A 14,594-nucleotide genomic window follows, 5' to 3' on the forward strand; every position below is an offset into this window, starting at 1 on the left:
TCAGTTATATTTATCAAAGCATTCTAATAAACTTGTTTGGGTGTAAATTAAAGACGCTTCTTTCTGGATTTCAATCTGGGGCACCCAAACATGTGACCCTCCTGTGATATACCCGGTACATCGATTGATATATTATTTGACCCAAGTATGAAGAAAAACGGACAATAAATGAATGGTCAAGAAAACAGTTTAAATCAAACCAAAAATAGACAAAGCTAGAAATAAAATAAATAAATGGCAAGCACTTTCTTAAGAATTGATAACTTGTAAATGTTGTCGTCATAAATTGCTGATTCAGCTTCAAATTTAGTGCAAGCTTGTACAATCTATTTTCACATGTCATGAATACTCTGAAATGCAAAGTACCAGGTAGCTTAGATGTTGCCGCTGAACAATTGATGTGGTTTCCATAGTGACTGAGGTTGACATTGATAATTTCGCATGGAATATGTTCCCCTTGACAGAAATAAAATGGATATTGAGTTATAGCCTGCCACTAGAGGGCGACATCAGGTTGGATGTTGTGTGACATTATTCTTTATGAACCAGATATATCTTTTGCGGCCCGAGGTCGGGCGGCAGGAGCACCCAAGCTTGCGAGGGTGTATTAGCAGTACGATCGAGAACAGCAAAAGCTGTATTTAGTCCATAAAGTTGTTATCATACACCTTATAGGTGTACACACGATGTAATTTAGAATGGTGCTTTTTGTTGTGATTGATGAAAGCCAGGTGCACTGGGCTGGGCGTGATATGGGAAATTATTGCTCTGATGTGAGGGCGCACTTCTCATAACGTAAACAAGACTGGGCAATACAAAGTGTATGATAATACTAATAGTATTTTTTCCATTTTAGATACAAAAAACTTGAGACTGTGTTATATCTACTAATGGGTACATGTCCTGCTCTTTCACTGCTTACCATGGTGAGTAACCAAAACTATGGTATACTCAGACAATTAATTTTGTTTCAAATTCAACTGTTTCTACACTTTGGTGTTGTTGATCGGTGATCTGTTGTGAAACCCAAGGAAGTTTTACCTGCCCTGAAAGCATCAGCAAAATTATTTCAATGCCACAAAAGTTCTATAATACATCTGCCTCATCAGTAGGGTAAAACTAACCTGTCTCACGACGGTCTAATCCCAGCTCACGTTCCCTGTTGGTGGGTGAACAATCCAACGCTTGTTTCAGTGACATCAATTTAGCACTATATTTGTTAGTTTGATACTGTCAAATCTTGTATCTCAATTTATGGGTTTATTATCAACAGACTTCATCACATGAAGGGCTTCATGAAGTAGCCACTGGTGGTATGATCTACATCGTGGGAGTGATATTCTTCAAAAGTGATGGTCGTATACCGTTCGCTCATGCTATCTGGCATCTGTTTGTTGTAGCAGGTGCATTCTTTCACTTTTATGCCATCGCAGCGTACTTGATAGGAGAAGACAAAGAATAAATGGTTAATCTTCACTTGCTCATTTTCAGTCACTGACAAGACCTTGTGAGATCTCACCAGACTTGGTGAGATCTCGCGTGACCTGACAAGATCTCACATAAGGCATGGTTTTACATGATCTTTGCATCTGACTGGAAATGACATTTTGAGGCGAACTTGTTCAGTGTTTGTTGGGGGGGGGGGGGGGGGGGTCATATACTCTCTTTTTTTTAAATAGCACTAGCACAAATGTTTACACATGTAATGGAAATTCCATGGTCAACATTATATGAAATAAATTATCTTTATAAAACATTCTTTCCCTTGAATGCCATAATTTTTCTCATACAAATTTTGATGGAGCATTTTGCATATTTCTTTTGGTTATTTCTTTCATAATTTGTAACCACTGATCAAATTTTCTTTTGGGTACGGGTCTCAATCAAAATTTTACAAAAAAAAAGGTGCAAATGGTAATTTACAGGTTTATATTTTGAAAGATGCTAATGGTTGGCATTCAGAGGGAAACAATGTTTGTAATACTGCCAGAATATAACAGGGTACTCATTCATGTCATTAGTAGTAGTAGTAGACAAACAATTATACTCAGAAACATTAACATTTATCGTTCTGGTTTCATACATTTTCTGTTTCCCTAAATTATTGCTATTTCCTAATCATGCTGCCAGTGTTGGCATCAAACTAATTCAATGAACAAGTCTCTTAAACAAGTGAACCAATATACCAATAATAAGAAAGATTTTTTTCAAAGCATTGTGTTTAGTTATAAATTCATCTAAAAATTCAAATTATAAAGTCTTATTGAAAATTCACTTGCAACTATATTTTTTTCTTATCTTATTTAATATTTATTTTTATATGCATAGTGAGACTATGTTACATAAGGCAAAAGCAGTCTATGAGGGAATACCTAGTTTACAGATAACAGACAACTAGTTACCTGAATAACTGATTGTTTACCAATCATTGTTGTCTGGCCCATCTTGGCGATGTCATTAGATTGTACAAAACGATGCAACTGAAGAGAGATGCTGTCTCATGAATTGCTTTTGTAAAATAAATTGTAAAATATTTATTGAGTGGGTATATTTAATACAAATGTTGTTGACAGGGGCCAATGTATTCAGTGTCTACATGATGTATTTTCCCAGTATACCTTGTACACGCTTTGCTTAGTTTACATTTTGTCCTGGTGTTGCAATGAGCCAATCTACTCTTGGAATAATTCTCAGCAATTTTTTGTGAGTATATATATATAATAAATTAAAAAAGACGAATGTTATAATTTGTTTTAAATTTTTAAATATCAGAATATTTTATTTTCACTCCTTTTAGTGAACTATTCGTAATACTGTAGATTGCTTTATTTTAACTCTGAATTTGTTTGGTTGTTGGGTAAATCAGCTAAAATAAAGCAATCTACAATTTTGAAGGTTGATTACTTTTCAATGTTTTGCTTTGAAAGTATTGTGTAATTTGCCAAATATATGTATCTTATTCACGGTCACATGGGAAATGGGGAAATTAAAATATTTTCAGAATCACTATTTTACTGGAGTGATCAGTGAGGTCAAACACCGTCCCTCAACGGTGGGTTAAAGTTTCATTTACATCAAGAAAATCTGTAAAACATCAAAACACAAAATTTGTTTTAAAAAATTTTAAACTTTTGTATCTTTTGTCAACCTTTCAACACATTTCATTCTGAGAGAACTGGATGTTCTTGTCCTTTAGACGGACAGACAGACAGACAGACAGACAGACAGACAGACAAACAGACATATCTACAATGTAATTGACATTGAAGGACCAACAAAGCCCCACTAACTCAGTGAGTGTTTACAAATCTAACTTATTTTAAAAAAGGGTGCTTAATAATTTTAAGCTAATTTTTCCATTACCCATCCACAATATCAATATTTTGTAGTGTATATACTGGTTAGGCGATGATACATCACAGATTTGGCAAATACTGCTTAACATTATCATACTTACATTATTTATAAGACAGTAAATAGAGATTATTTTGATGAATGTTTGAAAACTTAAATATTTTGTACTTGATGAATATTGATTTATTGACGATGGTTTCTATCGAAGGATTTACATTTTGTGTGTATAATGCCCAGTGACTGATTGCAAAAACTGAAGATACCTTTTACTACTGTTGTTACTGGTATACATGTTCTAGTTAATAAAGCAACTTACAGGTACAGGCAATACTGTCACAGGCAGATTGAGAGCTGATTCATGCACAATATTGATTATCAGATAAGCTGGTTGGCACAAAAAGTTGACAAACTAGATTTTCGTTTGTTCGAATAATTCAACTGTCAACCAATTAAAGTACAAGAATTTGTAATTTTCTCTGTAACAACTGGACCTCCTTAAACTAAGACAGTAATTATGTATGCATTTCAGCATATACAGTTAAAAATTCTCAAGACAGATTTCTATTTTCGTCATATTTATCATCACACACACATATCTTGCCATGTGCTGGTTCTTAAACAGGACCATTTATCAAGTTAACTTTTAACTCTTATTTCTAATATTCATGAATTTACCATACTCGCAATCTGCTTTTTCAAATGCATTGAAATTATTGCTAGTTTTTTGAGCAAATTTGTAAAAAGTTGTAATTATATTATTATTCGGTACTACTTAATGTTACATAGTAACTGGATGTCTTATTGTTGCCATGGTATTTTACAATATTTGTCCAAGGATTCATGATTACAATGATTTTTTCAAAGGTTTATTACTTAAAGGGCAGTGGTGTTCGTGCCATGCATGTGCGATGTTTATTTGGATAAATGGTTATTTTTCCACATGCTCTCACAGTGGCAAGCATCAATTCAAGTTTTGATCGGCCACAATGTACACTAACTACCAATTTTAACTCCTTTGATGTGTTCCACCAATCATCCCAGGAATTGCCTGTTAATATATTGGTAGTGTCTAAAACAAATTTGCCATGGGACCTAAATCTCGCACATGCAATGACAACTACCCCGTTACCCTTTAATGAGTTATTTGAACAATATCAATATATAGTATGATGACATCATCAGGAATTGATTCTGTGCTTGACATCCACACTTTCAAGGGATGATCTGAACCGAGAGATAGAAATGGTTGCAAAATTTATATGATCAAAAATCCACAATATTTAAATTTAACCAAGATTAACCAAGAGTCAAATGTTTCCTGTAATAGTCGAAAGTTTCCAGCTATATGTCGCTCTCCCTTGTAGAGTCTTTGAGCTTATGACCTGACCTAGGGAGCCACAAATAGATGGGAGTTTTCTGGTGACTACCTAGCTTAGTGATAAAAGACCCATAGTCTCTGCAAAGGAGAATGGCTATATGAATGACCTCAACATACAAATTTAAATTCACTCACATATATGTGCATTATGTGAATGACTTTACTGTAGGTATTAACAATTTTCACCCACAATGCACCTGACTTTTCTTTTATACTTTCATCAATGTTATTGTGTGTTCAGTTATAAGTACTGTAAAATACTTTATTTTAGCTGGAATTAATTTTCGCTGAAAAGAATTTTTTGGTGTTTGTAAAATATGGGGAAGAAAAGTATATTCGCTGGATTTTATTTTCACTAAATCATTCCTTCAGCGAAAATGGCGAAAATTAATTCCAAGCCAAATAATTTATTTTACAGTAAGTCATTGTATCAACCCTTTCACTACCCAGACATGTTTCCCGCCCAAATGAATGGCACAACTTTTTTTTACAAATTCTGTAATTTTCATGAGTTATGGGGATAATTTTCGATCAAAGAAAACTAAATTTCTTACAATTTGTATTCAAAATGTTGAGAGGAATTGAACACAATAATTGATAAAATGGATTATTGGATGGTACTGGAACATTGGTGGTGAAAGGACTTTTTAGCTGTGAGTTTGAACTTGTTGCTTCCATTTCTAATTACTGGATATTAATGATGTAAATAAGCAAATAATGTACATAATTTATGCAGATTTAATTATTTTCTATTTAAATTGTATGACCATTCACTGATATATTACACAGTGATTGGTCTAACCTAAAAAGGATTCTCATGTTAGGTGTTGCTGATTAATATGGTTTATGTTTTAATTTGTTGTATTTGCCAAGTATTGGATTATTGAGTTTAAAGCGAGGGAGTCGTCACCTGCGCATGGGTCTGATGGCCATAGTGTGTCATTGTTTACAAACAAGCGTCTGCCCATGAAACTATGCGTTTTTAGTATGTGTTGTTATCGTCGCTTGGGACTCAATTCCTGCACGTGCACAGGTTACGACTCTCCCGCTTTAATACCTACTATATTACCTACGACAGCATATCATGATCAAATTTACCATCCTGGATTTGTTCACTACGCACAGTATAAAACTGCCATGTGTATCAAAAATTTTAATAATAAATTCATAAAAAAAATATTCAGTGGGTCATATGAACGACCCCAAAAGGTCACGCATCCTGGTACGACAAATTTCATATCAATGAGACTTTCTAAATATTTTCTGTAACCTGTTTTCAATGAAGTTCAAAAATTGATTAACATGCCAAAAATTGCAATGATGTCACTGAAAATGTCAGGATTTAAAACCTGCATGTGTTACACATAAGGTCTATTGGAACTGTTCAAAAAGTAAGATCAATTTCACAATATACTGAGGATGATTTGAGATAAATCTTTGCAACTGTTTTACCATCAAGTTAGCATCATAATTAATCCTATGGTTATATACTTCCTGCCTTATCTAACCATTTTTTATACTACAGAACTGTTGTTCTTTGCCTTACTGTGACAGTCATTCCTAATTAATTTCACACCCGTCTCCTACCGGGACCCGTTCAACACTTTCACTCATTTTAATTAATGTCTCTGTTTACTATGATTTATTGTACAATCATTATTAAACTATAACACTTTGACACTACAACTGATGTCTTAATTACTGTAAAATACTTTGGAATTAATTTTTGCTGTATATACTTTTTGGGCGTTTTGTTTGGAATTTATTTTCACTGATTTTTGTCGATCAGTGCATGACATTCATTCATTCTCAACATTTCATTTGATCAACGCATTCCTTTCTTGATCAATTTTCAATTATGCTAAATAATGCAACATAATACTGTACATGGGTAGTTCAACATTTATGTACAATAATATACTTGTTCTTAAATGTTATCTTTTTCTGAATATCATGCTAACAATGTGTTGCTAACTTCATGTTTGTGTATTAGTTGCAAAGAACTGAATCAAGAGTTACTGTAAACACATTCATTATTCACTGTTATTAAATAATTTAATTTCGCTGTTTCACTGATAAGGGAAATTTGCTTAATTCAATTGACATGAACATGTACAATAATAATTTTCCCTGCCAAGTTTGTGAACTTGAAACTCAGTAAAATTGCTCAAAACTTTAAAATAGTGAAAATAAATGATTTTACAGTACTGAGAAATAGCCGTTCACTGATTTGTATACATAGAACAGTGCCATGGACAAATTCAATAAATTTATCACATCGTTGAATGCCTTGTAAATTTGTCTATCAAAGATATAGGCTGAATTTTTCAAAATTGTATATGTTTTAAATATTTAATTGATAATTGTTATTGTGTTAGATTGCTGTATTTCATCAATTCTCATTATCTTGAAGACAACGTCTGTGATTTTTGCAATGTTTCCACGTAATGTTGTTGGCATAAAAGACATTTACAAACTCGGCCACCGACCTTTGAAGATGTAATTCATTGGGCGTACATACATTGGTAGACAAAGTGTATAATGTTTGATTGTTATATTCCCTTTATTTTTAAAATCACTTTCCAGTAAAACAAGGAACATTTCAAATTGTAGAACACGGAATGTGGTGATTCCATTTGGCATGATTCGACGTGCTGTGTTCGAGATAGTGAGAATCCAAGGCGTGTAAAACTGCATGTTCATTGGTCAATGTTTTTTTTTTTATTATATGGAAATGAGGTTGATACAACAAGAATACTCATTGGCTGATTGGCAGATTAATAGTGGTGTTATAAAATTATTTGGTAGAAAACAAAAAGATAAACATCAGGCTATTATTCCATACTTTTAACGAAAGTTTTTAATTCAAATAATTTCTGCACGTTTTCTCTGAAATTGTACAAAACAACTACGAACAGCGAAAGTCAGTTGGACTGACACGTTAAGCATTGAGTGTTATTGTTACTTTGACAATTGATGAAATTAGTTTCATAATTTACATTATACAGGAGCTATATAATGTCATGTTTGTTGTAATTATTGTGTGATTAGAGTTATTTAATTTTAAATTTTGTATAACAATTTGTTGAAGGAATAAAAGCTAGTGTGGATCTCAAGTTTGTAGACTACATTACTATGGTAACCATGGCACCTCCCCCTAAAGAAAATACTGTAAACTGAAAAATGCGCTAAATCAAAACCCAGTGAATTTGTAAAATTTAGCATAGAACACTATCTAAATGATAAAACCGTGAATTTAAATCCACTGAATATGCCTGAAATGGTAAATCAGTTAAGCTTAAACCCAATGAAAATTAGTCATTTTACAGTAGTCAGACTGGAAAAATGTTAGTTGACTAATACAATTATATCTGGAGAACAAAATGCTTGTTCTTTTATAATTAGTCAGTCATTGATCAACAAATTACCCCTGAAATGAAACTGATGAGATGTATGCAGCTAGTGAACAGCGCCCACTTGAGGATAATATGTTGGAATCTTTTGTTTTTGTCTCATTGCATTTTGCCATTCATGTTTTAAAAACTTTTTCCGTAATACGAAGTGTTATTTAAAAATGTGGCCATTATATTGCAAATCATGTTTTTATTGGCTAGAATAATGACCAGTGTTTTTTTTAAACTGAAACTTATAATGACCATTATTTTTATACTGGTCAGAATAAATGCAATTTTTTTTCGCGGATAGTTGATAAAACATTTTAATGGGTAGTATAGTGGTCATTTTATTTTTCATTACATAAATAAAATGGCCAATTTTATTCATGTCACAGATATAATGGCACACAGGAATTGACAGCTTCCTCTTTCTCGGTTTCCTTTCCCACTTCAGTACAGGATTTTGAACAATTTGTGGAATTTTATATGTTTACAAAAATATCAAGTTTTGGGTAAATTTGTTTGTTAAAAATGCAGACATTTACAAATAACCACAGATTGTACATTTAATCTTATTGATTTAATATTATACTGTGGTACAATAGGTTATTAAACTATACATCATAGAAGGTGACATACATTATTACATCATACTTAAAGGCCTTTGCAAGGTACTGTGGGTAGGAAATAATTCTATTGTCTGTGATTAGTGCATTTTGAATTGTTTTTTTGTTGTTTTTCAGTGAAGTACTAAAAATCCATATTTAAAGATTAGTAATGTTGAAGAAGGGTTTCTGTGAATCTAAAATCAACAAAGATCTTTCCTTTGTTTATTTAGTGAATTTAAAACAATAATAAATGGAAACAAGATAATGAAACATATGCAAATGTACATGCTGAATCTGACCTGATCCAGAGCCATAGCACAAACTAACTAAGTGTGTGCAAATGCTTCACTCAAGCTATGCACCCAAAATACAATCTTTAACAGTTGATATGAAGATCTTTTTCCATCTCTGATGCATGTTATTTGTTTTCTCCCTCATCGATATTATTGCACATTTCACAGTCTTCAGAGTGCTCTACAAAGTGATGAGGAGTAAGATTGAAAGTTAATTCAGACGTTGCTAAGACGCGCACCACTGTACCATGCATTTCTATGGGCTCTGTGCGCGCTGCTGTGGAACGCCAGTCGAGCCGGTGAAAATTCGAGAAAACAACACAAACTCAACTTTGAAGTAATCCTAAACAACCAAATTTATATATATTACACACGTAGGGCTAATCTTGTTACACTGTTCAGAGGAGTCTCAACAGTCATCCCAAAGTACCGTTTTCTGCGAGCTTTGGGCCTTTGTTTTCACCGCCGCGGGTTGCCAGGCGGTGAAAATGCCCGGATGTCCGCCCCCAAGGATAGCCCTCTATGGCCACAGTCGCACAGGTTGAGTCTGGCAGGAAGGGCGTCCTTGTATGTCAACGGTTATTTTATCCAAAGCACCTGTAAATTGAGTCCACAAGCAGGTATCTTGTTAAAATTTCACACATAACATACCAATAAGTTTAAACTGGTATTCTTGAACGAATACAAATTTACAGATAAATTTTCAATTTTCTGAAATTATATTTCCCACCACTACCCCACTTTTAAAAGTAAGGTATATAACCCTAACGAGTGAAAAATATTCTCACCATAGTTTGAAAAACACAAAGAAATTGTAGTATAAAACACATTTATTTGGATGTGCAAAAATTAATAATTTTAACATCACAGCATAAAAATATAATAAAGTTACAATAAATAAAATTTACCAAGAAAAAATCTTATGTACAATTTAAAAAGTCAGATTATTTAAAAAAAAAACATCACAACTATATCCAGAATACTGAATCATTTTAATATGATGTATATATGTTGCCTGTATCACACTGGTTTAAATATAAGGTAACTACTACCCAACAATGAGGTAGTTTCAGCTGCCATCGCATACCTGATTTTCCTTCAGGATTCCAATTGTTTCTTCCCCTAATTTCCCTTCAAAATTCCAAATTTGAACTAAATAAGACAGAATATGATGCTGCTTTAAAGATTTTAGTAAACAATGTTGTTCTACAGCTGGATGAATGCTGGCAATGATGATGATGAAAGCATAAAATGCACACCAGGTTGTCCTGGCAACACCAAAAAAGGTGCAATTGGTATGCTGATGAAAAAGAAATATGCACAAAATACATTTTTGTACTATGCATAAATTTTCACAGAACAGCAACAAGAAATATCAGTATTCATAAAAAAATGGCTTTCATGCAAGTCCCATGTATAAATATTATATACAAGTCAATAGAAAGTCCATATATGGTCATTCACTAATTAGCATAAACCAAATATACTCTTCCCACTTATATGTGAGCAAATAATAAATAAAATAAATTAATGCTGTAAATAATTCTTTAAAAAGTACTAGTGAAATCACAGACCATATTAACCATATAAATATAAATTTGAAATAATATTGGCATATTTCTAAATATGTTTTTATATAACAAACATGCACAACACCATATACAGAACATCATTTACATAATCCAATTACACACACTTTATATGGAACCTCATTTGTGTAATACAACTAAACACCATATATGGAACTAATTTACATGTCATTAACATAGTAAGATAAATATACCATATATTAGCTAATATTAGTGGGAACTAATATCACATAAAGTACACTGCCATGAAAAATACCACATAGGTACCACAAATACCACAAAGTAAAGATTCTTACACTTCAGTGGTATATCATTCATAATTAATCATCCTGAATATAGAATGTCATATGTATATCATATACTGTAAAAGACTTTATTTTTCCTTGGAATTAATTTTCGCTATTTTCGCTGAAGGAATGATTCAGTGTAAATAAAATCTCGCGAATATACCCATTTTCCTATATTTTACATTCAACTTGTCAAAAATCAGTGAAAATAAATTCCATACAAAACACCAAAAATATCTTTTCAGCAAAAATTAATTCCAGTTAAAATAAAATATTTCACAGTATAAAAATTTATTCCATGTCATCAGACAGAAAAGTGTCAAAATAAATGCCTTAGGTATATGGAAAAGTATACAATGCAGTTTTGAGAAATATTATTTAATAGCAAAGATAAATATAAGACTTTGGCATACAGTCTTAGTATTAAATCATATTCGATACTTTGTAACCATGGCAACAAGCAAGAGAATACAATATTACATCACCATGAAGTCCAAATGCGTAGAAGGAATGCTTGTTACCAAAATATTTAACATATAATTTATATATGAAATATATAATTTATTCAAGTTCATTAGAATACGATTTGGAGCGAAACGTATAGATGATATGCATTCCTATCACATTTATAAAACGTTCAAGTACTTCCTGTTAGCACCAGAGCTTAGATACGAGAACTAGAATAGGAGGGATTGTCTGTAATAAATGTTTAAAAAAAAACGAAAAAAACATTTGTTTATGGTTCAGAGATGTTCTTAAAAAATAGTGTAGTGATGCAATTTTTTTTTCACTTTTAGCAGAAAAATAATGAGCAGCTCTTTTTGAACTGACATGCACGATGAAAAGAAACAAATAAACTATTTTTGTTGGCTTTATTACAAAGTGGCATTAGAGGTTTTAGATATTTCAGGCTTCATGTTTGGAATTAACACGTAGTTGATGCAGTTATCTTGGCTGCCATGGAAACATCAGACTTTGCAACCATGAATCGTAATCTTGGACCTGCATTTCTTATCAACTGCATGGCACTGCAAGGAAAACACAACAAAATCATTAGGTTGATTCCTACATTTAAGATCTATACAAATAATAATTTCCTCACACACATTTTAAATATCATTTTTCAATAATTTTGAACCAAATATGAACAAAAAATATGTAAGCTTATTTTGTGGAAGATGATTTTGATGTTCTTGATGCTTTCAACATTTGCCGCCCTCTACAGTTCACTTTATACAAATGAGGGCGCTCTACATGATGATTTCACCAGTGGACACATGCAATTCAGGAGATCCTAAAATGGAATTATCAATTCATCTAAGTGTATGTACAGCGTTGTATGGTAAATTTATGTAAATTCATCTTTCATTTCATATTTCATCTTATTTGTACTAGTTTTTCATGAAATGTTATTGCTACATGCTGATAGAAATTTATATTTTTAAAGATGCAATTACCGGTACTATTATATTATATCATCACTGTTCCAAATTTAATAGAAGTGACAACCATTAAAACACTGTAATACAAAATAATACACTTAGGGAGTTAACTGTTAAAAATTCCTGAAAGAGGACAAGGCAGAAAAAAATCATTTTTTCTCAGAGCAATGCTTTCATGAAATTTATTTTATACTTTGTTGTTGATTAATTTATCCGTTTTTTTTTGTGTGCCGTCATCCCACCCTACAAAACAAGCATGCCCTAATAAACTTAAATGAATGTTAAATGAAAACGATTTAAGGTAGAGATGCAGGTTTGGGGGCACTTGGGAGTGATTTTTTTTTTTTTTGCTTTTTATTATCCAAAAAGTCTTGGCTATAGACTGTTGAAATTTTGTAGATTTGTGAAGAGTGGAACATACTCAAAAAACGATTTTAAAATATAGATAACAGGTGCAAACATTCTCTCTTTTGAATGCTTAGCAAGATTTAGCAAGGCTGTACATAAATAATAAAAAAGAAACATGGTGAAAAAAAGAAATGATGGGATCTCTATATTATGCACTGTATTTAACTTTTTACAAAATGATAATACCGGTACATTTAAATTTGAAACTTTAACAGCCATTTTAATTATGAGCATTAGCAAACTTCTTACTGAGTGAATTGTTATGCAAATTAGCAATTATCTCAGCTTCTTTTTAGTGCACATTCCAGAACTTTAAAAAAAAAAAGCTCCTAGACGCTTTGACCATTTTCACAAATGATTGACAATGTGTTTATCTTCAAAACGCCGTCGGGGCATTGTTTTTAGTTGAATAGTGTTACAGCAATTGTACAGACAACTAGCCTGGATGTTAATTTATGCATAAACTTGAAATAGTGAAATAGTGAAATTTGAGTTGCTGCCCTACAAAATTGACAACTGGTAGACAGTTTTCAAGACAGCACTTTCTTCATAGTAAACAGATGTACTCATAAACCAATTTTGACAGGAAACAGAAGCATGGTTTAGAAGCTAATTTTTTTTAAATTACTTTTGACCAAAAAAGCACATTTTTGTGCATATTTCAAACTACAGTGTCCATAAAAATAAAATACTAATAAAAGTTTAAAATTCATACAATAAGCTTTCCGAAAATATATAGTTTTGTGGACAAGGGAGGTCATCTTGGTTTCCTAATTAACTAATTAAAATACCTGTCAGGTAAACTGCATCTCTACCTTAACACAGGTGAATGTACAAAACGTCAAATTTCAAACGCTGTCCAAGAAGAGTGACTTTGATGGACAAGTAGTAAAATTGTCCAGCTCATCAGTCCATCATACCCTGCCACATGCTTACCTCTGATAATCGGCACCAACTAGACTAGTACCATTGACTGCTAGTATTCTATCTCCAAGTCTGAGTCTACCATCTCTGGCAGCCGCACCTTTGGGTAGCAGTGTACGTACGTAGATACCAGCTGATCGCAAAGGAGTATACTGAAAATACAGTTATACACATGGTAAAGTATGATGTCTAAAAGTTCTTTCTACAATAACATAGTCGGGACAATTAGGGACGACGTCAAAAGATCAATGTCGGATAAAAAACTTAATTCTTTTAGTCCCCCCCCCCCCGAAACTTAATTGATAAATATTGATCATGGCGTTAGACTACATTCACCAATAAATACAAATTGATAATCGAACAGCAGTATGGCATAGCAGTTGGTTGTAATAATGAAGCGGAATATACGCATGCGCAAACTACTTTTCTGGGTTCTGCGCATGTTCTAGGTCAATACTCTGAAATTGACCTCATTTGATGCACATATTTACACTCGGACCAAACCATTTTCTCTTGTCTTGGATGTGTTTTTTTTTTCATTTTTTTGACTACATTAAAAAATAAAATCGTTTTTGTAGGATGTCAACTTTTTGAGGTCACCCCCCCACCCCCAAACTAAAGCAAATAAGTTTTTTATCCGACATCGATCTTTTGAATCATTGCTCAGTAAAAGTTTGAATTTCCTGTTTATGAATAATTTATTCAAAGTATAATAATGTGTAACATATCTTAAGTGTTACTACAATCCATGGTAATGCTATTTTTATAGTATCGGTTCCTCTTTAAGTGTTACTATAAAAATAGCATTACCATAGATTGTAGTAACACTTAAAGGGGAACCGATACTATAAAAATAGCATTACCATAGATTGTAGTAACACTTAAAGAGGAACCGATACTGTAAAATAGCATCACC

At 32.5% G+C, this 14,594-nt stretch overlaps 2 protein-coding genes across 5 annotated transcripts in view; one reads left to right on the top strand and one right to left on the bottom strand.

Moving 5' to 3' along the window:
* The window catches only part of LOC102806589 (monocyte to macrophage differentiation factor-like), a 35,270-nt gene extending 27,422 nt beyond the window's left edge, over nucleotides 1–7,848 (top strand). For both annotated transcript variants that reach the window (XM_078009126.2, XM_085502406.1), the window contains exons 6-7: nucleotides 857–926; nucleotides 1,274–7,848. In XM_078009126.2, coding sequence (XP_077865252.1) covers nucleotides 857–926; nucleotides 1,274–1,462 — 259 coding nt within the window. In that variant the 3' untranslated portion in view covers nucleotides 1,463–7,848. The remainder of the gene's footprint in view (nucleotides 1–856; nucleotides 927–1,273) is intronic.
* A 1,992-nt stretch (nucleotides 7,849–9,840) lies between these two features.
* Nucleotides 9,841–14,594, bottom strand: part of LOC100372469 (ras-associating and dilute domain-containing protein-like) — a 51,055-nt gene continuing 46,301 nt past the window's right edge. For all 3 annotated transcript variants that reach the window (XM_085502408.1, XM_078009130.2, XM_085502409.1), the window contains 2 exons: nucleotides 13,691–13,830; nucleotides 9,841–11,932 (listed from right to left, as the gene is read on the bottom strand). In XM_085502408.1, coding sequence (XP_085358534.1) covers nucleotides 11,830–11,932; nucleotides 13,691–13,830 — 243 coding nt within the window. In that variant the 3' untranslated portion in view covers nucleotides 9,841–11,829. The remainder of the gene's footprint in view (nucleotides 11,933–13,690; nucleotides 13,831–14,594) is intronic.

This window comes from Saccoglossus kowalevskii, chromosome 8, assembly GCF_978046115.1.
Source record: "Saccoglossus kowalevskii chromosome 8, keSacKowa6.1, whole genome shotgun sequence".
Classification (NCBI taxonomy): Eukaryota; Metazoa; Hemichordata; class Enteropneusta; family Harrimaniidae; genus Saccoglossus; species Saccoglossus kowalevskii.